The sequence below is a fragment of the Salmo salar genome, chromosome ssa04, assembly GCF_905237065.1.
Source record: "Salmo salar chromosome ssa04, Ssal_v3.1, whole genome shotgun sequence".
NCBI classification, from domain to species: Eukaryota; Metazoa; Chordata; class Actinopteri; order Salmoniformes; family Salmonidae; genus Salmo; species Salmo salar.
This window is the reverse complement of record NC_059445.1, coordinates 67,118,566-67,145,670: the sequence shown is the minus strand read 5'-3', so window position 1 is coordinate 67,145,670 and position 27,105 is coordinate 67,118,566. Positions and strand designations below refer to the sequence as shown.

The following is a 27,105-nucleotide window of genomic DNA, read 5'->3' as shown; positions in this document are numbered from 1 at the left end:
AAACTCCACATTGTAGTATCCATTGATCATGTGTAGTACGTACTATAGCATGTTGTAGTATACTGTAGAATACTATAGTAAATACTACAGTCATTTCCGCAAAAATACTACAGTATCCGCAAAAACACTACAGTGTTTTAACTATAGTAATTCTACAATATTCATTTGCATATACCTCACCCATTCCCATACCCCGTACCCCAATTTGTGCCACCCATGAATGAGAAACCTACATGCCAAGTATAGACCATATATATTGTGGTCCCTACAGGTTATATAAAAGAGCAGAAGCTCTAAAGTATCCGTTCAGACTCCATTCCTACGTACCTACAGGTTATGGAAAATTAGCTCTTTTAGTGTTTGTCCTGTTGGTTTCCTACAGGGTGGCAAGTAGCCTAGCAGTTAGAGCGTTGTGCCAGTAATCGAAAGGTTGCTGGTTCGAATGCATGACCTGACAAGGTGAAAAATCTGTCCAATGTGCCCTTGAGCAAGGTACTTAACCCTAATTTGCTAAAGGGGCCCCATACTACTATGGCTGACCCTGTAAAACAACACATTTCACTGCACCTATCCGGTGTATGTAACAATAGTAAACTCTATAGTAAATCATCTCCGCAAAAACACTACAGTACACTACAGTCATGTCTGCAAAAATACTACAGTATATACTACAGTACATTACACTGATGTCTGCAAAAACACTACAGTATATACTACAGTACATTACAGTCATGTCTGCAAAAACACTACAGTATATACTACAGTACATTACAGTCATGTCTGCAAAAACACTACAGTATATACTACAGTACATTACAGTCATGTCTGCAAAAACACTACAGTTGAATACTATAGTAAAGTCTGCAAAACACTACAGTGAATACTATAGTATATAAATATAGTAATACTACAGTATTTTTACCATAGTATATTAATGTATTTTTTCATGTGGGGTCGGCTACTGTGGGTTGTAGGGGAAGTGCATAAACACGCAGAGGAGTCATTTAGAGAGACAGAGGGAGAGAGACAGAGACAGAGAGAGAGAGAGAGAGAGAGACATAAAGACAATGTGACTGGGATGCTGTGTTTTCCCTGTTGCTCCTCTTACAGTATGCCTACATACAGTAAAAGTTCAATGTTGGAAAATAAGAAGCTCAAAAAGCTCACCCTCCTCCTGATTAGAATAAAGGATGTACTGTGATGTTCATGTAGGCTACAGAGACCAAGATGTCTGCCTGGTTATTTACTGTTAATGCTCTGTCTCAGTTGTGGCTTTTTGCTCATGGTGATTTAACCAGTCAGACCAAAGTGATCATGTAGGGTTTGATGTTCATCACAAGCGTTTTTGCTGTCTGTATGTCAGTTTGTTTTTGCAATCCTCCTCCTGTCGTATATATTTTTTAAAACACTCACAACTGTCATCTGCTTCACAGACACGTTGTTGAATCATCTCTTCTGAATCTCCTTGTGCTGTTTTGTCTGCCCCATGACAGGATCCCCTATATAGGAGAACAATACTAGTCCACTACATTTCACCGCCCTTTACAGTACAGACGACACACTTATTGACCTGAAGAGGGTCAGTCCTATAACATTGTGGTGTATATTAGCATTAGGTAATATAGACCTCAATGCACTTTGCTTTGACTTGAATCAGCTCCTTCCAGTGGACCCTAGGGCAATGTCCATAATGAGCCACTGGAGGGCGCCAATGTCTTAAATGTGAACACTTCAATTTGTGGATATTTGCACAGGTACTTTTATTTATTTTTTAGATGAATATCGTAATAAAAAAAACTGGATTTATATCAGCCAGTTAATGGCTGTATATAAAATATATGAATATAGTATATATCTTAGCGGTCAAGGTTTATTTATAGCTAGAACAAGGGAAGTGCTTCTAGTTTAAAGCAGTTTCTGTCAATGACAATAGGGAACAATACCATCCTGCATGACTTCAGAGTTTGGGTTTTGGGGGTAAAAAATGTAATGATTCACACCCATAGGTGGAAGCTTTATGAAATAAAGATGCAGTCAGTGTTTCGACATGATTATGGACACAGAGAAAATGTACTGGGTATTGTACCAGCTCTTCCCCCCCCCCTATCACAAGTACAGATGGCAGATTTGGGGTAAATTCCAATGATTTGACTTCTTCTATTACTTACAGGGAAATTGGTTCACTTGATATTCCAAAATGTAATTCACAAATCTCTGAATTTCTCTACTGTATAACAAAATGTAAAATAACAGAAACATTGTTTTAAATTCCAATGTGTTGTTACAAATTCTGCAATTTTACAAATGTTTAAATTGACGTTTGAATTCAGACCATCTCTGATGGTCAGGCACATCTGGGGTTGGGTTGGGTTGCGTTCAAGCCATAGAAACGTCCATTTATGTTTTTACAGGACGAAAGGGAAGCATCTGGTTGAACATATCCACAGTGGTTGCTAAGGTGACGGAAAAAAAATTTCCAGGTGGAATACAAACCTATGAAATGCATTTAGAAAAAGATAGTACAATGTGTGCTGGTATGCCTATAAGAGACTGTCAGTGGTACAGATGGTTGTTGGAAACAGTATTATGGCCCCAGGGGCTCAGTATTTAAGTAATGTGCATTGTCATGCTGGAACTGTTTATTTGTTTTAACCGTTGATGTAATATGCAATAGAGGCCAATGAGATGGATGAAGAGACACGTTTTGACCTGGACGCCTAATTCTGTTCACCCATTGACCCCTTCAGAAACAAACAATGTGAGGTTGTGTTGCCCAAAGGCCCTGGTGCTTTTGGTCTACAGCGAAAGTGAGAAACATGGAGCTGACGAGAAATAAAATTCACAAATGTTATCTTTTCCCTTTTAGTTTTTTCTTCCAATGGATCTCTCAGTTTGCTGCGTGAGTGATCATCACTTGATTCTTGCTATTGCTCTTACTGCTAATAATAACTTTGTTCCTCCTTCATTGTTGGACGGTTAGGCTTTGAATATTATCTTTACCTTACTACCCAGCAAACACACAAGCACCACACAATGTTGTCTCAGTGTTTACTCCAGGTTGTGAGCTTCAACTTGCCCTTGAAAAACATGTAAGTGCTGCCATGTCTTAACAGCACTTTTAATAACTGTTAGTCTATTCCATTATTGGAAAAAGTACCCAATTGTCATACTTGAGTAAAAGATACCTTAATAGACAATGACTCAAGTGAAAGTTACCCAGTAAAATATTACTTGAGTAAAAGTCAAAGTATTTGGATTTAAATATACTTAAGTGTGAAAAGTAAATGTAATTGCTTTAAGTATCAAAAGTAAAAGTATAAATCGTTTCAAATTCCTTTATATTAAGCAAACCAGATGGCATAATTTTCTTGTTTTTTAATTTATTTACTGATAGCCACAATCCAACACTGACATAATTTACAAACAAAGTATTTGTCCGTCAGATCAGAGGCAGTAGGGATGACCAGGGATGTTCTCTTGATAAGTTTGTGAATTTGACAATTTTCCTGTCCTGCTAAGGCCTCCCCGAGGACTGGAGTTGCCCACCCCTGTAAGCATTCCAAATGTAATGAGTACTTTTGGGTGTCAGGGAAATGTATGGAGTAAAAAGTACATTATTTTTTTTGGAATGTAGTGGAGTAAAAGTAAAAGTTGTAAAAAATATAAATAGTCAAATAAAGTACAGATACCCCCAAAAAACAACTTATGTAGTACTTTAAAGTATTTTTACTTCAACGTACTTACACCACTGGTCTAGTCTACACCTTACTGTGGTAAAAGGTAGTCAACTCTGTTAGTGGCCAAACATTTGCACAGAGCTGATTTTGTGTAACAATTCATGTTTACACTATACTGTTCAAATGTAGTCACTATTAAAGTTCAAATTTACTCTGATGGAGTTTAATTTTAACACTTGACACCAGTGAAGAGTAAATACAACAAGCAGTGTTACTATATGTTAAATTTCATCTATTCACAGAGTAACAAACTGTGAAATTGTTAGAAAGCTAGTGTAGTGTGGGACAATACAAGAACAGTGTTAACTTCAAGTTGATTTAACACTTGTTGTGCTCTTACCTTGAGTGCATGACCAAGAAAGACCAAACTACATCGACATCTGTATTGGTTCATGGTAATAGGTTTATTGGACCACAGTTTCAATGATAACTTTCAATGATAACTTCTTACAACCAATGTAATGTTCACGTCTGTCAGGTAAGCCCGACTTTGGTGGATGTTACCGACTGAACAGGAAAGAAGTGGAAAAGAATGGCAGGAGGAAAGAAGAAAAAGAGCTCCACTACACGCAGGTTGGTTGGCGTCATTGTACCGCTTGACAATAGAAAAACAAAAGACGACCAGTGACGTCAACAACTCTTTACCTCTGTGCAGGGATCATGCCGTCAATGGCCTCTCCCTTCTCCAGCTTCTTCTCCATCTCCACCATGAGCTTGACACCATCCACCACCATCTGGACCTGATCTACCTCAGAGGATCCCAGACGGTCAGCGTTGGAGATGTCGAATACTCCACCCACGGAGGCGGTGTCCACGCCACCTGTAGAGAGCAGGGAAAAGGGAGAGAGAAGTGCGTTTAAGTGTATGTCTCAGACAATCTCTGCAAAATTACTCATACTGTAAAATATCCAAATGTCCCCAAAAATCTGTGGTGTAAAGTACTTTTTAAGTAAATATACTTTAAAGTACTACCTAAGTAGTTTTTGGGGTTATCTGTACTTCACTATTTATATTTTTGCCAACATTTACCTTTACTTCACTACATTCCTAAAGAAAATAATGTACTTTTTACTCCATACATTTTCCCTGACACCCAAAATTACTCGTTAGTTTGACAGGAAAATGGTCCAATTCACACACTTATCAAGAGAACATCCCTGGTCATCCCTACTGACTCTGATCTGGCGGACTCACTAAACACAAATGCTTCATTTGTAAATGATGTCTGAGTGTTGGAGTGTGCCCCTGGCTATCTTTAAAAAATATATATAAAACATATTTGTGCCATCTGGTTTGCTTAATATAAGGAATATGAAATGGTTTATACTTTTACTTGTACTTTGATACTTAAGTATATTTAAAACCAAATACTTTGACTTTAACTCAAGTAATATTTTACTGGGTGACTTTTACTTGAGTCATTTTCTATTAAGGTATCTTCACTTTTTTTTATTTTAAGTATGACAATTGAATACTTTTTCCACCACTGCCAAAAATAACAGACTCAATGAACAATGTTTTACGATGATGTGTTTTCCATTATATGATGCATTTTTCTTCATCATGATGATGTGGCAAGTGACACTTTGCTTCTTAAAATTCCAATATCTTGAAAACTTGACTGCTGGCATGCAAAATATGTTGGGACTGTACCAACAGTGAGTTAATTAAAAAAAACACCAAAATATAGTTTTTTTGTGGATTTTTCCTTTAACCGCTGTGGTCATGGCTATTTCATAATAGCTTTTGCTCATTTTAATTTAATTTTTACTTGTTGTGTTGTAAAAGGGAAGACTCGTGATCTGTGACGATTTAGAGTTGAATATATCAGCAGCTGCTCTGGATGTTTTTTGTTGTGTGTGTGCGTACCTGTGCCACGCTTCTGCAGATGCAGCCTGGTGGTAGTAGTAGTGTTGATCTGTCATGATACAACGGGATGCGTGAGATAACAAGCAGCATTAGTTCCGGTGCTTTGAACAAATCACGATTTCGCGATTTGATTTTTGTTAGAGTCTTTCGAATTCCGAAAGGGGAGGGGACATTTGACACATAGAATTGCCTGTAACTTGAAAAGCACGAGGGGTGGAGCTCTTTGTTCTGTTTCCGATCCTTGTTCTATCGCTTCTTTAAGGATAGGCGTCCCGTCAATGGGACAGTTGTAAATCATACAGCGCCTTGTCACGATTGCAGATTTTAGAGAAACAACAAATGTCGGTACATATAAGTGTCTTATATCGGCTGAAAGCTTAAATTCTTGTTAATATAATTGCACTGTCCAATTTACAAGAGCTATTACGGCAAAAAAATGCCATACTATTATTTGAGGAGAGCTCCTAACAACAAAACACTTCTTTCACTGCGATAGGTTTGATAAATTCACCTCTGAAGGTGAAATGTGCACCTACATTTTGAAGTCTTGCTCTGATTTTTCATCCAAAGGGTCCCAGAGATAACATGAAGTGTCGTTTTGTTAGATAAAAATCATTTTTCATATCCTAAAATGGTCCACATAGCATGCACGATCGATTTTGTATTTCCACTCGTTCAATTTGCAAAGAAAGGAATCTGTGAAAATCTAACCCTAAACGTTGTTTCAACCAGTCAAATCACATTAGTATGTATTCCTCAGAGATCCTAGAACATAACCAGACTTCACTATATCACTAGGGGTGTAGTATATCCTATATGACACCATATTTGGTCAGAGAGCGATGCCTTCATGGCACACCGATGACGCGGACGCTCTTCACTTGAACGACTCTAACTTTGTCAAATAAGCACCGATCGGGGTCAAAGCCTGCTAGATAGCCAATGATCTGGGCTTTACGGGAGTATCCGGAAACCATGTATCTGTCGTAAAATGTAGCTACTAACCTTGTACGACAGCATGCCTTTTCCTTTTGGACAAAAATTATAAGAATATTCAGAGTTATGAAGTTATGAAAACTGGTTGTTTTGCAAATGTTGAACTTATAATATGGCTACTAATACTGGAAAAGCTAAATCAAAGTCCAAGTATACAGATTTGATGATATTCAGAAAAATGTAATATGAATGCAAATGTCTCCTTCACAATTTGTCCAAATGTACCTGGGTGACTTCACACTAAATGCCATGTAGTTCGCTCATACTTCAAGTTATCCATCTGAAACTTTGTACATACACTGCTGCCATCTTGTGGACATAATCGGAATTACAACCAGAGTGATGACTGGAACATTGACCTTTCTGTTGCATTTCAAAGACTCTGGCAGAAAAAAAAGTTCAGGGCCTGAGCTACAGGCAGTTAGATTTGGGTATGTCATTTAGGCGAAAATTTTAAAAAAGGGGAGCTATCCCTGGACTGAAATCTTAATTGAGCATCGGATCAGTTACGCAAGACTTTAGTTCTGGGTTAACATCAATTAATATTCTAGTAATTGTCTCCCTGCACTTCCATTGTGTTAGGGGTGTTTTTGTGCCATGTCAAAATGGTTTGAGTACCAGTACATACCCTTTTCAGACCAACGCAGAAGCGTCTGAAGAACTCCTTCATGTTGCCGCCCTTCTCCATGGAGATGACACGCAGGTGATCCTCCTCATTCACCCAAACCAAGAAGCTCTTGGCATCGTTATGCCTTCAGAAAGGAGGGATGAGGTTTCACATGATACATCACTATGATACATTGTGGGATATTCTGTACAGTACAATACAGTATTGTTTTGGTTTACTATTGGTATGGGTCTGTGTTCTGGGTACATACCAGATTCCTCTTGCATCGGGCCAGTCAGGGGCCATACCAGCGCCCAGCAGCAGGGGGGAGATGGGCTTGTCAAACAAGAAATGGTCAGCGATAAGCTGCTCCTGCTCGGCATCGGTCATCTTATTCAAGGGGTAGTACTTTCCCTTGAATTCACCGTCCAGGGTGTTCAGAGCTGGAGGGACAGAAAGCCCCTCAGTACTCGTAACATGGTATCTCCCTACCTGGAGTTATCTGACACCATGCACTAGTCATTGCAGCTAAGGATTCACTTTTGATCTCTATTTCCAATTAATCTGAGGAGTGGCTAAGAATTCAGATCTCCATTTCCCTTTTGTGTGTTTTACTGCCTAGCTTCATGCATAATCCTGTGTATGCATATGTCTTGTAGCTATTGATAGCTGGGAGGCTCTCCCTCGACGGACAGTTTCTCCATTGCTTTGCGCTCGCCACAGCTGAGGGGGGGCAGGGTGTATCCCTTGATGCTGCAGCCAGTACGCACACGGCTGGAGAGGAAATAGTTGGGGTTCAGGTCATTTTTTTATAAATGTTTTTATTTAACCAGGCATGTCAGTTAAGAACAAATTCTTATTTACAATGACAGAACAGTGGGTTGTTCAAGGGCAGAAGGACAGATTTTTACCTTGTCAGTACAGGGATTTGATCTTGCAACCTTTTGGTTACTGGCCCAATGCTCTAACCACTTGGCTACCTGCCATAATTACAACCCTACTCAGAGAGAAGGTCACAACAGAGTTTCAGACCAGAACATTTAAAGTGTCTCAAAGAAGTTTGTGATTCACAACCTCCTATGTAGAGATTATTCAAACATTTTCACACTGCTTTTACTCAGCAGTACTCTTTGGCATTTCATATAGGAAATGAAACCCATAAAACATGTCAGAAGAATTAGACTCTACCTTCAGGTTCTCAAAGTTCAGGTCAGTCTTGTGCTTGTTTGTGGGCTTGTATCCACTATGATGGTCTGAGATGATGGGGTCCAACAGGTCCTTGAAGATTTCGTAGGACTCCTCATCACCATCCACGCAGCCAACGGTCATGATGAAGGGGTGACCTGAGGAAAGGAGGGGGAGGACGGTAAAAAGGCAGCACATCTACATAGTAGGCTAACTGACATTAATATACCACTGTTGTTTGAAAAATACTCAGGGGGTGTTTGGGAGATATGTGGCACTCACCAGGGTTGTCGACACCGGTCTGGATGACGTCATCCAAAGTGAAGCCAGAGGGGGTCTGCTTGTCCCTCAGCTTGGCGTACATGTCCTTGGTCAGCACCTTGGCCATGTGGTTGTTGTGCTTGGTGAGGTCAGGGTACTCCTCCTCAACTTTGAAGTTGAGTTTGAAGTTGTTGTGGGTGTTACCGAAAGGCATGATTGCGTTTCTAACACTGCAGGGGGGTAAATTATAGAATAGCTTTGATCTTTAGAGTCCATAATTTGCATGGAAAACAGCACAGTATAGAGACATTAGGAACCCATGGAAAACGTTTAAACCACCAAACCTAATAGTAACCTATCAAGGACGTTCCCAGACACTGACAGTGGAAGATAGTCAAAAGAACAGCTGCAAACGTCAGTCAATGTCCCCATCCACTGGGTCAAGTTTCTGTTTGGAATAGATAAGGGGGAGGAGCACTTGTGCGTTGAATATTTTTAACATCCTTATCCCAAACCTCACACAACAAGATCGCATAGGTTCCCTTCGAAATTCGCCGTTTATGGATAAACGTCTATTTTTTTGTGTACGGGATGAATGTGGACAAAGGGAATAAACGGAAGGGCCATTCAAGAGAGGGGTTGAGTGTGAGATATGGGTAAGAGGGCTGAAGAGAGGATTATATATGGTGGCTGGAATGTTGATGAGGTTGTGAGGTCAGCCTGATCACTAGAAATTGCCCACTAGGTAGAAACTGGTTGCATCAATGTTGTTTCCACGTCATTTCAAAAACAAAAAATTACATCTGATGACTTTGAATGAACTTTGAAAACTGATTGGATTTGCAAAAAGTCATCAATGTAATGGAATTTTTTATTGTTTTCACCCAATTTATAACCTAAATCAAATTATGTGAAATCCTTTGTTGATTTCACGTTAATTCATGTTAGTTGACATCTCAACCAAAAATATATCAAAACTAAATGTTGAAATGACATCTGTGCCCAGTTGGAGACTTCGATTTAGGATGTTTGAAGATCCTGAGGACATCAATATATACTGCTCAAAAAAATAAAGGGAACACTTAAATAACACATCCTAGATCTGAATGAATGAAATAATCTTATTAAATACTTTCTTCTTTACATAGTTGAATGTGCTGACAACAAAATCACACAAAAATAATCAATGGAAATCCAATTTATTAACCCATGGAGGTCTGGATTTGGAGTCACACTCAAAATTAAAGTGGAAAAACACACTGGCGGGCCAGTCCATAGCATCAATGCCTTCCTCTTGCAGGAACTGCTGACACACTCCAGCCACATGAGGTCTAGCATTGTCTTGCATTAGGAGGAACCCAGGGCCAACCGCACCAGCATATGGTCTCACAAGGGGTCTGAGGATCTCATCTCGGTACCTAATGGCAGTCAGGCTACCTCTGGCGAGCACATGGAGGGCTGTGCGGGCCCCCAAAGAAATGCCACCCCACACCATGACTGACCCTCTGCCAAACCGGTCATGCTGGAGGATGTTGCAGGCAGTAGAACGTTCTCCACGGCGTCTCCAGACTCTGTCACGTCTGTCACATGTGCTCAGTGTGAACCTGCTTTCATCTGTGAAGAGCACAGGGCGCCAGTGGCGAATTTGCCAATCTTGGTGTTCTCTGGCAAATGCCAAACGTCCTGCACGGTGTTGGGCTGTAAGCACAACCCCCACCTGTGGACGTCGGGCCCTCATACCACTCTCATGGAGTCTGTTTCAGACCGTTTGAGCAGACACATGCACATTTGTGGCCTGCTGGAGGTCATTTTGCAGGGCTCTGTCAGTGCTTCTCCTGCTCCTCCTTGCACAAAGGCGGAGGTAGCGGTCCTGCTGCTGGGTTGTTGCCCTCCTACGGCCTCCTCCACATCTCCTGATGTACTGGCCTGTCTCCTGGTAGCGCCTCCATGCTCTGGACACTACGCTGACAGACACAGCAACCTTCTTGCCACAGCTCGCATTGATGTGCCATCCTGAATGAGCTGCACTACCTGAGCCACTTGTGTGGGTTGTAGACTCCGTCTCATGCTACCACTAGAGTGAAAGCACCGCCAGCATTCAAAAGTGACCAAAACATCAGCCAGGAAGCATAGGAACTGAGAAGTGGTCTGTGGTCTCCACCTGCAGAACCACTCCTTTATTGGGGGTGTCTTGCTAATTGCCTATAATTTCCACCTGTTGTCTATTCCATTTGCACAACAGCATGTGAAATTTATTGTCAATCAGTGTTGCTTCCTAAGTGGACAGTTTGATTTCACAGAAGTGTGATTTATTTTTTTGAGCAGTGTATAAACTCGGCAAAAAAAGAAACGTCCTCTCACTGTCAACTGCATTTATTTTCAGCAAACTTAACATGTGTAAATATTTGTATGAACATAACAAGATTCAACAACTGAGACATAAACTGAAGAAGTTCCACAGACATGTGACTAACAGAAATTGAATAATGTGTCCTTGAACAAAGGGGGGGTCAAAATCAAAAGTAACAGTCAGTATCTGGTACGGCTACCAGCTGCATTAAGTACTGCAGTGTATCTCCTCCTCATGGACTGCACCAGATTTGCCAGTTTTTTCTGTGAGATCTTACCCCACTCTTCCACCAAGGCACCTGCAAGTTCCCAGACATTTCTGGGGGGAATGGCCCTAGCCTTCACCCTCCGATCCAACAGGTCCCAGACGTGCTAAATGGGATTGAGATCCGGGCTCTTCGCTGGCCATGGCAGAACACTGACATTCCTGTCTTGCAGGAAATCGCGCACAGAACGAGCAGTATGGCTGGTGGCATTGTCATGCTGGAGGGTCATGTCAGGATGAGCCTGCAGGAAGGGTACCACATGAGGGAGGAGGATGTCTTCCCTGTAACGCACAGCGTTGAGATTGCCTGCAATGACAACAAGCTCAGTCCAATGATGCTGTGACACACCGCCGCAGACCATGATGGACCCTCCACCTCCAAATCGATCCCGCGTCAGAGTACAGGCCTCGGTGTAATGCTCATTCCTTCGACGATAAACGCAAATCCGACCATCACTCCTGGTGAGATAAAACTGCGACTCATCAGTGAAGAACACTTTTTGCCAGTCCTGTCTAGTCCAGCGATGGTGGGTTTGTGCCCATAGGCGTCATTGTTGCCGGTGATGTCTGGTGAGGACCTGCCAAACAACAGGCCTACAAGCCCTCAGTCCAGCCTCTCTCAGCCTTTTGCGGACATTCTGAGCACTGATGGAGGGATTGTGCGTTCCTGGTGTAACTCGAGCAGTTGTTGTTGCCATCCTGTACCTGTCCAGCAGGTGTGATGTTCAGATGTACCGATCCTGTGCAGGTGTTGTTACACATGGTCTGCCACTGCGAGGACGATCAGCTGTCCTTCCTGTCGCCCTGTAGCGCTGTCTATGTGTCTTACAGTACAGACATTGCAGTTTATTGCCCTGGCCACATCTACAGTCCTCATGCCTCCTTGCAGCATGCCCATGGCACGTCCACGCAGATGAGCAGGGACCCTGGGCATCTTTCTTTTGGTGCTTTTCAGAGTCAGTAGAAAGGCTTCTTTAGTGTCCTAAGTTTTCATAACTGTGACCTTAATTGCCTACCGTCTGTAAGCTGTTAGTGTCTTAACGACCGTTCCACAGGTGCATGTTCATTAATTGTTTATGGTTCATTGGACAAGCATGGGAAACAGTGTTTAAACCCTTTACAATGAAGATCTGTGAAGTTATTTGGATTTTTATGAATTATCTTTGAAAGACAGGGTCCTGAAAAAGGGCTGTTTATTTTTTTGCTGAGTTTATTTGCACCTTGATAAGCTAGCTAGTTAACGGCCGTGATGTCTGTAAAGTTAGCTAGTGGTGGGCAAGTTAGCAGTAAGTTAGCAGTGCATTTACTCGCCTCAGCGCTGTTTCTAACCTTTGTCATTTTGTGTACGTTTTATATTAACCGAAATAGCTATGTTACCAAAAAATGCATCGTCAGCAAACATTACAGTAGAACTGAACACATGGTGTCCCTGCAGTTTAATGTTTGACTGCTAGGCAAGCTAGCCAGGCATAGAGGAATGAACAATATGTAACTAGCTAGCTAACTAAACCTAGCTATCTAGCGACACCTGTCCTTGCCGAAACCTTTGTGTTGTTCACGTATTCACAACATGTTAGGCAGCACTGCAAATGTTGACCTTATGCAATAGTTATCTAACCAATAATCTAACAGCCAAACTAGCTAAATTAAATAACTGGGCTGGCTAGTAAGATAGATAACAAGCAGCTCTTCCAAGTCCGATAGGATTGCGATGTTTCCGTTTTATTTTCCTGACATTGTCATAGATTTTAATACAAGTCTTCTTTTAGGTATAGGTATTCAGAGGTTCCTGAGTACTGATACAGAGCTCATTCTTGAGGCAGCTAATGAAGCACACACGAAGAATGGAACACTACTCAACAATCTGTCTGTGAAATCAGACATCCTGGAAACTGTCTGAAAGGATCTTCCAGTTTACAGCCTATCCGCCAAGTCTACAAATTTGCTAAGTTGCAGTAGCTTTGGTAAAAAAGTAGCCATGCCTTAAAGAGTCTGGGTCCTTCTCAGGCCTGTACGGATGGCAAACCAGCCTGAAGTACAAGATGGGCAATTACAGATCGAAACTGAGAGGAATTGGATTGTCCAGAACTGAAAGTGAACACTGTCAAGAGAAAACAAAGAATGCAGAGGTAAATTACCTCCCACCCTGCTGGAGAAACCCTGGAGAGGGAGCGAGTGGAGCTACTGGGAGAAGTACAAGTACATGACAATGTTTGTATGCCCAATAATGTTTGTACCATGTTTTTGTGCTGCTACTATGTTGTTGTCATGTTGTCTTGCTACCATTGCTGTGTTGTCATGTTTTGCTGCCTTGTTATGTTGTTGTCTTAGCTCTCTTTATGTAGTGTTGTGTCTCTCTTGTTGTGATTGTCCTATATTTATATTGTATATATATTTTTTTATCACAGGCACCCGTCCCCGCAGGAGGCCTTTTGCCTTTTGGTAGGCCGTCATTGTAAATAAGAATTTGTTCTTAACTGACTTGCCTAGTTAAATAAAGGTTAAATAAAAATAAATAAATAAAAAACTACAACATTGTGAGTTCCAAAATATAATTCAGGCCCTTCCTGTGAAGGACTTCAAAGAAAGATGGCTAGCCCTGTTTGAGCCCACTCAGGTACAAAATACAGCTGAATTAAAATAGTCATTGTAGGTAAAAAGTGTATATTGATTTAAATATTTTGTGTTGTCTTGACCTAATATTCTAATCTACAATTAAATATACATTAAAGATTAGTCTGAACATTCTCACTTTGCACATGCTTTGGAAGGGGTTTCCCAATAGCATTATGGCTCTCAGATCATCTGTTCAGAAGATCTCTCTCATTAAGGAAGAGTTCAGAAGAATTACAACTGTTGCTCGAGTCCACCTTTATGCAGAATCTGGACGAATGTACACCAAAACTATTGGACTTGTTTAAGTCAAAAGGAGGTGCTGTGAAGGCGGACATGCAGAAAATCTTTGAAGTTCTGTACCGGGTACAGTATGCACAGTAACACCTTCACAATAGTATGTATATAGGTTATACTGTATGTATTCAGTTGCCAGTAGTAAAATGCAATTATTTGTATAACTTACTTACTTACTGACTTTATTGTCCCCATGGGGAAATTTTGTTGCAGTGTCATGTACACGTTAAAGTGGCGTTTAAATACAAAACAAAATTGACAATACAACTTTCATAACAGTTACATACCAATAAAAAAAAATTGTTTTTAAAGACTAGCCTGCTGGCCTTACTGAGTCGATAGGAATATTAGCCCGAGCTATTTAGGAGGGATATCACACCTGGCACAAATTACTGTTTAGTTCTGTTTTTCCTGCTGAGGGGTGCCCTATACCTGCACCCAGAGGGGAGTAGTTCAACGTCCGGGTACAGGGGGTGGCTTGGATCTAAAATGATTTTGTGAGCCTTGCGGAGGGCCCTGACCTTAAAGATCTCATCCAGGCCTGTCTGTTTGACTCCAAGTACATTGCTTGCTGTGGTGATAATCCTTCTCAGCATATTTCTCTGGCTGACATCATCTTACAGTGCAACACCATCCAGGAAAGAAGCGACAGTGTGGTCCGTGGCCTGATCATATCCCCCAGCGAGAGGGTTGAAGACCTTATCACAGAATAAAAGGTAGTTTTTATTTTTGTATCCTTATTTATCTCTAAATGAGCTATCTTCCTTTCTTTCCCCTTCTCTCCTCTCAAATTGCACAGTTAATCTAGTAGCCTAGTCTGTTATTTCTTCATTTTTTCACTCAGGATGCTGATGACACCGTGATCTGAGAGGACCTCGTTCAGCATGTGATGAATGTGTTCACTGTGAAGCATCTGCACCAAAATATAGAGCACGTGATCTGCATCAAAGGAGCAGAGGTCCTGACTGGTATTCCAGTGTTAGTCATGTACCTTGTTTATGGGCCTCATCTATGGCTGAAATCTAAGGAGATATCAGAGATATCTATGAGAACTCTCAAAGGGCCACTCACAAACTGTGGTCTAAACCCTACTCAGTAAGCTGAAAAGATAGTTGCTAGGTGATATAGGAGCTACAGTTTAGATTATGGTCTTTGTCGGGTGAAGTCATAAGAGACATTGTCAATTCCTGTTTAAAAAACATCTTTGTATGTGAAACTTGTATGTGAAAACTTTGGAATTACCTGGATTTCTGCATAAATTCGTCATAAAATTTGATCTGATCTTCATCTAAGTCACAACAATAGACAAACAGCTTAAACTAATAACACAAACAATTATACATTTTCATGTCTTATTGAACACACTGTGTAAACATTCACAGTGCAGGGTGGAAAAAGTATGTGAACCCTTGGATTTAATAACTGGTTGAACCTCCTTTGGCAGCAATAAACTCCTGTCGTTGCGGATTAGACCTGCACAATGGTCAGGAGGAATTTTGGACCAGTCATCTTTACAAAACTGTTTCAGTTCAGCAATATTCTTAGGATGTCTGGTGTGAACCGTTCTCGAGCTCATGCCACAACATTTTAAATCGGGTTGAGGTCAGGAATCTGACTGGACCACTCCAGAAGGCGTATTTTCTTCTGTTGAAGCCATTCTGGTGTTGATTTACTTCTGTGTTATGGGTCGTTGTCCTGTTGCATCACCCAACTTCTGTTGAGCTTCAATTGGCGGACAAATAGTCTTACATTCTCCTGCAAAATGTCATGATAAACTTGGGAATTCATTTTTATGTTGACGATAGAAAGCTTTCCAGGCCCTGAGGCAGCAAAGCAGCTCCAAACCATGATGCTCCCTCCACCATACTTTACAGTTGGGATGAGGTTTTGATGTTGGGTGCTGTGCTGTGCCTTTTCTTCTCCACACATAGTGTTGTGTGTTCCTTCCAAACAACTCAACTTCAGTTTCATCTGACCACAGAATATTTTGCAAGAAGCGCTGTGGAACATCCAGGTGCTCTTTTGCGAACTTTAGACGTGCAGCAATGTTTTTTTTGGACAGCAGTGGCTTCTTCCTTTGGTTGAAAACGAATTTCTATGGGGGTAAACATAGGAAAAACGGCACAGCACTGCATCCAGAAAAACTTTGCTTTCAAACTAGGGATTTTGTGTAATTGAGGTAAACAGTAATTCTGCTCATAGATTATGCATGTATGAACTACACATTGACACATCCAGACCAAAGTGGGAGGTTTAAAAATACTTAGTAGTTGCCAAAAGTTCAGGAGCATGTCTTTAAGAAGTTTCTCAGATGGATTATATATATATTTTTTACATTTTACACCAAAGTAGAGTAATTCCAACAAAAACCAGTGATGCCAGTGTTATCTTAATTTGCAACCATTTACTGAGTTACAGAATACATGTGAAATTTACACTTTTGAACCTGTACCATTAACTCTGTGTAGTGTGGGACCATATAGAGACTTTTCGGTTGAACACTATTAGACTTGATTTAACATTTGCAGTGACTTATCATGAGTGCATGACCAAGGAAGACCAATCTGTTTTGGTTCATGAAGCCAAGTTTATTTAATCACAGTTTCAAATATCATTTTTCTAAAACCAAATTTCAAATGTACGTGATGCCACATCTGTCAGGCAAGCTGACTTCAGTGGAAACTGATCCAGGATGTTGCAAACTGAACAAGAGAGAAGTGGAAAAAATGGCGCAAGGAAGAAAAGGAAAGGAAAAAAACAAAAGGCTGAAGGAAAGAAGAAAAATAGGTGAGCAGTGAAGAGTCTCTAGAGCGAGCATCAGTTTACTCTAAGCGCCGGTTGGTTGGCTCAATGGCACATAACTTGACAATAGAAAAACAAAATACGACCAGCGACGTCAACAACTCTTTACTTCTGGGCGGGGATCATGCCGTCAATGGCCTCTCCCTTCTCCAGCTTCTTCTCCATCTCCACCATGAGCTTGACACCATCCACCACCATCTGGACCTGATCTACCTCAGAGGATCCCAGACGGTCAGCGTTGGAGATGTCGAACACTCCACCCACGGAGGCGGTGTCCACGCCACCTGTAGAGAGCAGGGAAAAGGGAGAGAGAAGCGGGTTTAAGTGTATGACTCAGACAATCTCTGCAAAATTACTCATACAGTAAATTATCCAAATATCACCAAAAATAACAGACTCAATGAACAGACGTCCTAACCGCTGTGGACATGGCTATTTCAGAATAGCTTTTGCTCATCTTAATCTCTGTTCCTTTTTACATGTTTTATTGTAAAAGGGAAGACTGCCGTGATCTGTGACAATTTAGAGTTGAATATATCAGCAGCTGCTCTGGATGTTTTTGTTGTGCGTGTGTGTACCTGTGCCACGCTTCTGCAGACGCAGCCTGGTCAGGATCTCCTCAAACTTGGGGTGTGTGCTCAGCTTAGGCAGCTTGACGTGCACGCCACCACGCAGACCAGTTCCCAAGTTGGAGGGGCAGGTCAGCACGTAGCCAAGATGCTCGTTCCACATGAAGCCGTGGTTGTGCTTCTTGAAAGTCTCCTCAATCTGTCAGGTGAAATAAACAACCCTGTATCAACATTCTTGTAATTGTCTCTCTGCGTTTTTATGTCTTTTCATTGTGTTAGGGGTGTTTTTCTACCATGTCAAAATGGCAGCCAGGTTACCCGTGATACAAGTCAGTATTCAACGTCCATCCATGTCTGAGAACGTCAGGCGATGATGTGGAAACTGACCACTAGGGGGCAACAGTGAGCACACCTACTTGTTACCTTCAAGTAGGTGTCAGTTTTGCTAGGTTGTTGTGGACGGGGCTTGGGGATGGGCGTAAGCATCTGCCTCCGATTCCAAAGTTTTTGAGATTTTTGTTTTACGCCAATCCTTAATAAACTTAACCCTTACCTTAACCATTCAGAGTTAATGCCTAAATTTAAGATTTCGGAGCCAAAACTTAACCCTAACCTTGAAAATGTAACCTTAAACATTTCGAAATGTGATGTTTGCAACAACTTCAAAATTTGACGTTTGAGAAACATGGATGAATGTCTAATTCTGACGTGAGACTGTGAGAGCTAGTTGTAAAATGGTTTGAGTACCAGTACATACCCTTTTCAGACCAACGCAGAAGCGTCTGAAGACCTCCTTCATGTTGCCGCCCTTCTCCATGGAGATGACACGCAGGTGATCCTCCTCATTCACCCAAACCAAGAAGCTCTTGGCATCGTTATGCCTTCAGAAAGGAGGGATGAGGTTTCACATGATACATCACTATGATACATTGTGGGATATTCTGTACAGTACAATACAGTATTGTTTTGGTTTACTATTGGTATGGGTCTGTGTTCTGGGTACATACCAGATTCCTCTTGCATCGGGCCAGTCACGGGCCATACCAGCGCCCAGCAGCAGGGGGGAGACGGGCTTGTCAAACAAGAAATGGTCAGCGATAAGCTGCTCCTGCTCGGCATCGGTCATCTTATTCAGGGGGTAGTACTTTCCCTTGAATTCACCGTCCAGGGTGTTCAGAGCTGGAGGGACAGAAAACCCCTCAGTACTCTTAACATGGTATCTCCCTGCCTGGAGTTATCTGACACCATGCACTAGTCATTGCAGCTAAGGATACACTTTTGATCTCTATTTCCAATTAATCTAAGGGGTTCCTAAGAATTGGATCTCCGGCCTCCCGAGTGGCGGTATTGCGGCATCACTACTGCCTGGGGTTCGATCCCAAGCTGTGTCACAACCAGCCGTTACCGGGGGTCCCATAGGGCGGTGCACAATTGGCCCAGTGTCCTCTGGGTTAGGGGAGAGTTTGGCCGGGGGGGCTTTACTTGGCTCATTGCGCTCTAACGACTCCTTGTGGTGGGCCGAGCACCTGCAAGCTGACGTCGGTCGTCAGTTGAATAGTGTTTCCTCCGACACATTGGTGCAGCTGGCTTCCGGGATAAGCGAGCGGGTGTTAAGAAGCACGGCTTGGCACGTCATGTTTCTGAGTACACATGATTCGACCATCGGCTCTCCTGAGACCGTTGGGGAGTTGCAGCGATAAGACAAGATCATTATTGTATCGCAATTGGATCTCACGAAATTGGAAAGAAAAAGGGTGTAAATGTTTTTAAATAAATAAATACATTTGGATCTCCATTTCCCTTTTGTTTGTTTTATTGCCTAGCTTCATGCATAATCCTGTGTATGCATATGTCCTGTAGCTATTGATAGCTGGGAGGCTCACCCTCGACGGACAGTTTCTCCACTGCTCTGCGCTCGCCACGGCTGTTGTGGGGGGGCAGGGTGTATCCCTTGATGCTGCGGCCGGTACGCACACGGCTGGACAGGACGTAGTTGGGGTCCAGGTCATCACCTCCCTATACAGAGAGAAGGTCACAACAGAGTTTCAGACCAGAACATTTAAAGTGTCTCAAAGAAGGTTGTGATTCACAACCTCCTATGTAGAGATTATTCAAACATTTTTACACTGCTTTTACTCAGCAGTACTCTTTGGCATTTCATATAGGAAATGAAACCCATAAAACATGTCAGAAGAATTAGACTCTACCTTCAGGTTCTCAAAGTTCAGGTCGGTCTTGTGCTTGTCTGTGGGCTTGTATCCACTATGACGGTCTGAGATGATGGGGTCCAACAGATCCTTGAAGATCTCGTAGGACTCCTCATCACCAGCCACGCAGCCAACAGTCATGATGAAGGGGTGACCTGAGGACAGAGATAGAGGAGTGGAGGAGGAGGGTAAGAAGGCAGCACATTACATAGCACATCTACATTAGTAGAATAACTGACATTAATATACCACTCTGTGGTATGAAAAATATGCAATAAATATCTGCTGCATATTTAATAAGGTAACCTGCATTTCTATACTATAAATGGCACCGGAGAAGAAGGCTGACGATCTACGTGTCCCCAACCAATTGTGTTTTTTTGTTTGTTTATTTGTGTTGCTTGTAACTTATTTCGTACATAATGTTGCCCCTATCGTCTCTTATGACCGAAAACAACTTCGAATAAACCCCCACTTCCTTCCATTCTGCTAGCAAACGTGCAATCTTTGGAGAATAAAATTGATGACCTACAGAGAAGATTAAACTACCAACGGGACATTCAAAACTGTAATATCTTATGCTTCACGGAGTCGTGGCTGAACGACGACACTATCAACATACAGCTGGCTGGTTATACGCTGTACCGGCAGGACAGAACAGCGCCGTCTGGTAAGACAAGGGGTGGCGGACTATGTATTGTTGTAAATAACAGCTGGTGCACGATATCTAAGGAAGTCTTGAGCTATTGCTCGCCTGAGGTAGAGTATCTCATGATAAGTTGTAGACCACACTATCTACCTATAGAGTTTTCATCTGTATTTTTCGTAGCTGTTTACATACCACCACAGACTGAGGCTGGCACTAAGACAGCATTGAATGAGCTGTGTTCCACCATAAGCAAACAAGAAAATGCTCACCCAGAGGTGGTGCTCCTAGTAGCCGGGGACTTTAATGCAGGGAAACTTAAATCCGTTTTACCAAATTTTTTATCAGCATGTTAAATGTGCAACCAGAGGGAAAAATCTCTGGACCACCTATACTCCACACACAGAGATGCATACAAAGCTCTCCCTTGCCCTCCATTTGGCAAATCTGACCATAATTCTATCGTCCTGATTCCTGCGTACAAACAAAAATAAAGTAGGAAGCACCAGTGACAAGATCAATAAAAAAGTGGTCAGATGAAGCAGATGCTAAGCTACAGGACTGTTCTGCTAGCACAGACTGGAATATGTTCTGGGATTCCTCCGATGGCATTGAGGAGTACACCACATCAGTCAATGGCTTCATCTATAAGTGCATCGATGATGTCGCCCCCACAGTGACCGTACGTACATACCCCAACCAGAAGCCATGGATTACAGGCAATATCCGCACTGAGCTAAAGGCTAGAGCTGCCGCTTTCAAGGAGCAAGACTCTAACCCGGAAGCTTATAAGAAATCCTGCTATGCCCTCCGACGAACCATCAAACAGGCAAAGCGTCAATACAGGACTAAGATTGAATCGCACTACACCGTCGCTGACGCTCGTCGGATGTGGCAGGGCTTGCAAACCATTACAGACTACAAAGGGAAGCACAGCCGAGAGCTGCCCAGCAACACAAGCCTACTAGACAAGCTAAACTACTTCTACGCTCGCTCAAGGCAAATAACACTGAAACATGCATGAGAGCACCAGCTGTTCCGGACGACTGTGTGATCACGCTCTCCGCAGCCGATATGAGTAAGACCTTTAAACAGGTCAACATTCACAAGGCCGTAGGGCCAGACGGATTATCAGGACGTGTACTGCAAGCATGCGCTGACCAACTGGCAAGTGTCTTCCCTGACATTTTCAACCTCTCCCTGTCCGAGTCTGTAATACCAACATATTTTAAGCAGACCACCATAGTGTCTGTGTCCAAGAACACTAAGGTAACCTGCGTAAATGACTATCGACCCGTATCACTCACATCTGTGGCCATGAAGTGCTTTGAAAGGCTGGTCATGGCTCACATCAACACCATTATCCCAGAAACCCTAGACCCACTCCAATTTGCATACCGCCCCAACAGATCCACAGGTTACGATGAGACAGTCTATAGGGAAGATGTCAGAGACCTGGCCGTGTGGTTCCAGGACAACAATCTCTCTCTCAACGTGATCAAGACAAAGGAGACAATTGTGGACTACAGGAAAAAGAGGACTGAGCACGCCCCCATTCTCATCGACGGGGCTGCAGTGGAGCAGGTTGAGAGCTTCAAGTTCCTTGGTGTCCACATCACCAAGCACACCAAGACAGTCATGAAGAGGGCACGACAAAACCTTTTCCCCTCAGGAGACTGAAAAGATTTGGCATGGGTCCTCAGATCCTCAAAAGGTTCTACAGCTGCACCATCAAGAACATCCTGACTGGTTGCATCACTGCCTGTTATGGCAACTGCTTGGCCTCCGTTCGCAAGGCACTACAGAGGGCCATCTATGCATAGTCACTTTAATAACTCTACCTACATGTACATATTACCTCAACTAACCGGTGCCCCCGCACATTGACTCTGTACCGGTACACTCCTGTATATAGTCTCGCTATTATTATTTTACTGCTGCTCTTTAATTACTTGTTACTTTTATTTCTAATTCTTAGCTGTATTTTTTAACTGCATTGTTGGTTAGGGGCTCATAAGTAAGCATTTCACAGTAAGGTCTACACCTGCTGTATTTGGCGCGTGTGACTAATAAAATTTGATTTGATTTGAGTTATATGGTTGTGGTATTAGTATGTCTTGAGCTAGCTGAGGATTTAAAAACAATCTAAGTATGCATTTCAGCATCCCGGTGCTGAAATACACAACCATATAAATCAAATCATCCCGGTGCTGAAATACACAACCATATAAATCAAATCATCCCGGTGCTGAAATACACAACCATATAAATCAAATCATCCCGGTGCTGAAATACATACTGAGATTATTTTTTTTAATCCTCAGCTAGCTCAAGACATAGTAATACCACAACCATATAATATACTATACCACAACCATATAACATAACATTTCAGAATTGACATTATTAGAAGTAAGTTAACTGATGGTGACTCAGTGTTGTTGCTAGCAAGTAGCGTGAACAGGTCTTGAGCAATGTATGTACAGCTCTGTAAGTCACTTTGGATATAAGCGTCTGCTAAATGGCATATATTATTTTCATATGTAATTATTGCAATGGTATTAGGATCTATCAATCCCTAGAGCGCTAACTTGGTTGTGCAGACCGTCTCAGTTCTACTTTTGACAGTTGTGTGTTTGTGGTGGTTGGTGGCTATCCTCAGGGGGTGTTTTGGAGATATGTGGCACTCACCAGGGTTGTCGACACCGGTCTGGATGACGTCATCCAAAGTGAAACCAGAGGGGGTCTGCTTGTCCCTCAGCTTGGCGTACATGTCCTTGGTCAGCACCTTGGCCATGTGGTTGTTGTGCTTGGTGAGGTCAGGGTACTCCTCCTCAACTTTGAAGTTGAGTTTGAAGTTGTTGTGGGTGTTACCGAAAGGCATGATTGCGTTTCTAACACTGCAGGAGGGAAAGAAAATAAGAAATCTTCAGATATTTATTGTCTAGTTGCACAGAAAACAATCCACAAATCGTAATAGTAACCGATTTGAAAGGAAGTTCCCTGACACTGACAGCTGAGTAAAGTCTACAAGGAGTGCTCTATCTCAGGGCAAGAGAAACTTCCTTAGCCCAACATTTAAAAGATTACTGCGGGATACTCGATAGAACAGCTGCAAAAACTCCTAGTGGTGTGGATACCCCGTATCCTAGTTACAAATGTCAGTCAACGTCCCCGTCCATTGGGTCATGTTTCTGTTCGGAATAGATAAGGGGGAGGAGCACTTGTGTGTTGGGTATTTTTAACACCCTCAACCCAAACCTCACATCCTCTTCAACATTCCACCCTTATCCTATATTCCCTTTGCCCTCTTACATATGCAACATATTTCCAACCCCTCCTCTCCACTCATGCAAAAGCCCCCCTCTTCATGTCATTACCCTTTGAATTCAACTCATGAATTCAATTGTATTCATTATACTTGATAGACCATTCTCAAATTCATAAATTGTATTTAATTTATTTTCCTTAAATGCATTTGGTCGGCATGGAATTTACCTCAACTTTTCTTGAAATATTTATTTTAAAAATGATCACATGATCTCGACTTAACTATTGACGCACTTGTTGCATCACATGCCCATGTCCAAAAGCAATGAAAAGGGTGTGACTTACAGTAACTGTCCGAAAGCAATTGCTGGACATTCTAGACCAGCTATCTTTTTACACCTGTTCCACAGCTGTGTATAGCCCTCATACTGTACTGATTGTGAGACACTTACTTATTTATCTCAGTATCCGCACCAGAGAACCATTTGCTGACACAAAGCTTATGAAACTTTGCAACAGTTCACAACTTTACAATTCACATCTTCATTTCCAGAAAAAAAATTATCATCAAATGAGCCAAGAGAATCAGACTCCTATTAAGATATGCTGTTCATTATCCCACTGATCTGAAACCCTTCCAGATTGCCCACATATGTACATTTACTGACCCAGGACTTATTTTTGCATCATTAAGTATATGCCTCATTTAAGTATATTGTTATTTGAATTAATTATTTGCACAGAAGAAAAATACAAAATTATATGATTAAAACTGAAAAACTAAAGAAAAGTGTGTAGGAGAGGTAAGAAAAACCTGAGGAGCTTTAAAAGCACCTCTCCCTTTCAAATAGGGACACGCCAAAATAACAGAACTCAGCTAACTCAAAAATGTGCACCATTCAATTTTTCAAACCTTGTCTCCCAAAAATGATTTAGCTCAGAAGCCTTTCCGAGTCCAACTAATCCAAACCGCCACACTGCCCTTATCCCAAAGCGTTCGCTATTCATACAAAGCACAGCGTTGCATTTTTACCTGCACACCAGACAAGAAAAAAAGTAACAGTCCTTGGGATCAGATCCTGTTCACCAGAGCCAAAATATAGAGGTCACCCAACTCTGAAGATTCTTGAGCTCTTCTTATATACCGGGCAGACACGCAGCCATTGGCTGCCCATTTTACAGCATGCTGGTCTCTCATTGGCCCAATCCTGTCTCTGATACCCAGTTTAGTTTACGGAAGGACTGGATTTACATCTGTCATCCAAGGCGGGGCTGCAGCTGTACCCTCACCCCTCCCTGCTCTACCCTCCCTGTCCGCCGCCATAGTGCCTGTGGTAGGGGATCTAGTGTTTTTGTGGAGTCGATCCAGGATTTTTGCAGTCGACTCTTGACTCTAGCTATAATTGAGAGTGTGTGTATACGCACTCATGAACTGTGTGATTGACTAGCGATGCATCTGACAATCTACTAACCAAAATAATCAAGGCTAATCAATACATCAGCCTAGCTGCCTAAACCTTAATTCATTAATTCAAAACTCCATAAACAGACAGCTTCAAGCTGCTCTTTAGTCTAAGAACAAGCTATTGTATTGCAGATATGTGTTACTTACGTTATCCTAAAATAATCGATATTAGTAGCAATAAATTATTTTTGTAATAAAATGAGTGTAGACTCGCGGAGTCGATGGTCAAGGAGTTGAGGAATCGAGTATTTTGGAGTCGACTCTCCACGGGGTCATCAGGATGGTGGGAGGGGTTGTGCGATGGGGTGGGAGTAGTAAGTAGCACGCTCCAAAAAAGCTGAGCAATGCTTTTGCCAAACATGCCATGGATAGCAGGGGTCCTTATGTCAGTAGCACAGGTTGGGAAAAGCTGGAATTCTTTTCCCTTATACATGGATTCTTATTCCCCACGAACGCTACTCAGTTTAGCCTATAGTAGGTTTGTCTTTTAATGTGTTTTGTATATTACAGATTAATTAGTAATGCATGTGTAATGCATGTTATTTACATGTGAAGTGAATGATATGAACGTTATCTATAATGTCACCTTAGATCAATGCAGGCCATATTAGATCAACGATCTGGCATTAATGATCACATGTACTCTTAAATCTCTACCCGGTACAGCCAGAAGAGGACTGGCCAATCTTCTGAGCTTGGTTCCTCTCTAGGTTTCTTTCTTCCTAGGTTCCTGCCATCTAGGGAGTTTTTTCTATGCACTGTGCTTCTGCAATTGCATTGCTTTCTCTTTGGGGTTTTAGGCTTGGTAAAGCACTTTGTGACAACTGCAGATGTAAAAAGGGCTTTATAAAATGCATTTTATTGATTTATTGAACAGCAGGTCTAGTTTGCTCATCATTATGTTTTTATCCAGACAGAATATTTGCAAGAAGGACATTTTAGCAGCGTTGGAAGCCCATCATGTGGGGGGGGCCATGTATCTGTTGGCGGATGAGGACAGGCCCATTGCTGATGATCTACGTTTGACAGATTTACATTTACATTTACATTTAAGTCATTTAGCAGACGCTCTTATCCAGAGCGACTTACAAATTGAAAAGAAACGTCCCTTTTTCAGGACCCTGTCTTTCAAAGATGATTCATAACATTTCTACATTTTAGTCATTTAGCAGACACTCTTATCCAGAGTGACTTACAGCAGTGAATGCATACATTTCATAATTGTTTTTCTCTGTACTGGTCCCCTGTGGGAATCAAACCCACAACCCTGGCGTTGCAAACACCATGCTCTACCAACTGAGCCACACGGGACCAGATGCGTCCGTGATGGAGCATAATGTCATTTCTTCACCACGGCAGCCCCGGAATAAAGATGGAACATGCCACTGCAGTAGATCAACAACATCAACAACAAAGCAATGAAAAATAAAGCAAAGGAACAATTACAACTTCAAAAAAAGTATACTCCGACCAATCCTGTCTAGTGCAAATTCATCCATGCATCTGCCACTATCATTTTAATATAATCAAATGACCCCCAGTATTCAATCACATTACTTTGCACGCATAATGGACACTACAGACCCCTTCTCTAATTAAATTAATTCATTCATTCTTATGATGTCGTGCTGCTCTCAAATGCTCCTCTGTGTGTTATATTTCCTAGTTATTGAGGTCATAAATATGACATGATGGCGTTCAAGTGTTTTTTATTCAGAACAATTCTTCAACCAATTTAGCAGGCTAGATAAGCTAGCTAACGTTGCTGATAATAAAGTTGTCTAACTTGCTAATCTTGACAATATCGTCTTGGTTGAAAAGGTGAAAGGTCAGTGAAGAAACATCACAACTCATTAACTTGGGTACTAAAATGATCGTATTCCAGAATTTTCGGACAGCACTTGAAGGCAGCATCATTGTCATCCTCCTGTCAGAATGTACTGCTTGGTCTATTTGCAGCAGAGCCT

General features: G+C 41.9%; 2 protein-coding genes and 1 long non-coding RNA gene across 3 annotated transcripts; all 3 read right to left on the bottom strand.

Moving 5' to 3' along the window:
* Nucleotides 1–4,430: 4,430 nt before the first annotated feature.
* LOC106603695 (uncharacterized) lies at nucleotides 4,431–5,839 on the bottom strand. The gene is made up of 2 exons (XR_001328472.2): nucleotides 5,607–5,839; nucleotides 4,431–4,557 (listed from the first exon to the last, which is right to left on the bottom strand). It is a non-coding gene; the product is annotated as an uncharacterized lncRNA (long non-coding RNA).
* A 2,468-nt stretch (nucleotides 5,840–8,307) lies between these two features.
* LOC106603694 (creatine kinase M-type-like) lies at nucleotides 8,308–8,963 on the bottom strand. The gene is made up of 2 exons (XM_014197685.2): nucleotides 8,677–8,963; nucleotides 8,308–8,552 (listed from the first exon to the last, which is right to left on the bottom strand). The coding sequence occupies exons 1-2, from the start codon at nucleotides 8,867–8,869 to the stop codon at nucleotides 8,323–8,325; spliced, it is 423 nt and encodes a 140-aa protein (XP_014053160.2). The 5' UTR covers nucleotides 8,870–8,963; the 3' UTR covers nucleotides 8,308–8,322.
* A 7,783-nt stretch (nucleotides 8,964–16,746) lies between these two features.
* On the bottom strand, nucleotides 16,747–24,775 carry ckm2 (creatine kinase-2). The gene is given in 8 exon segments (NM_001139716.1): nucleotides 16,747–17,265; nucleotides 17,560–17,749; nucleotides 18,308–18,431; nucleotides 18,558–18,729; nucleotides 19,434–19,566; nucleotides 19,758–19,912; nucleotides 23,095–23,303; nucleotides 24,707–24,775. Coding segments are annotated over 7 exon segments (1,146 nt in total). The 5' UTR covers nucleotides 23,288–23,303; nucleotides 24,707–24,775; the 3' UTR covers nucleotides 16,747–17,086.
* Between the last annotated feature and the right edge of the window lie 2,330 nt (nucleotides 24,776–27,105).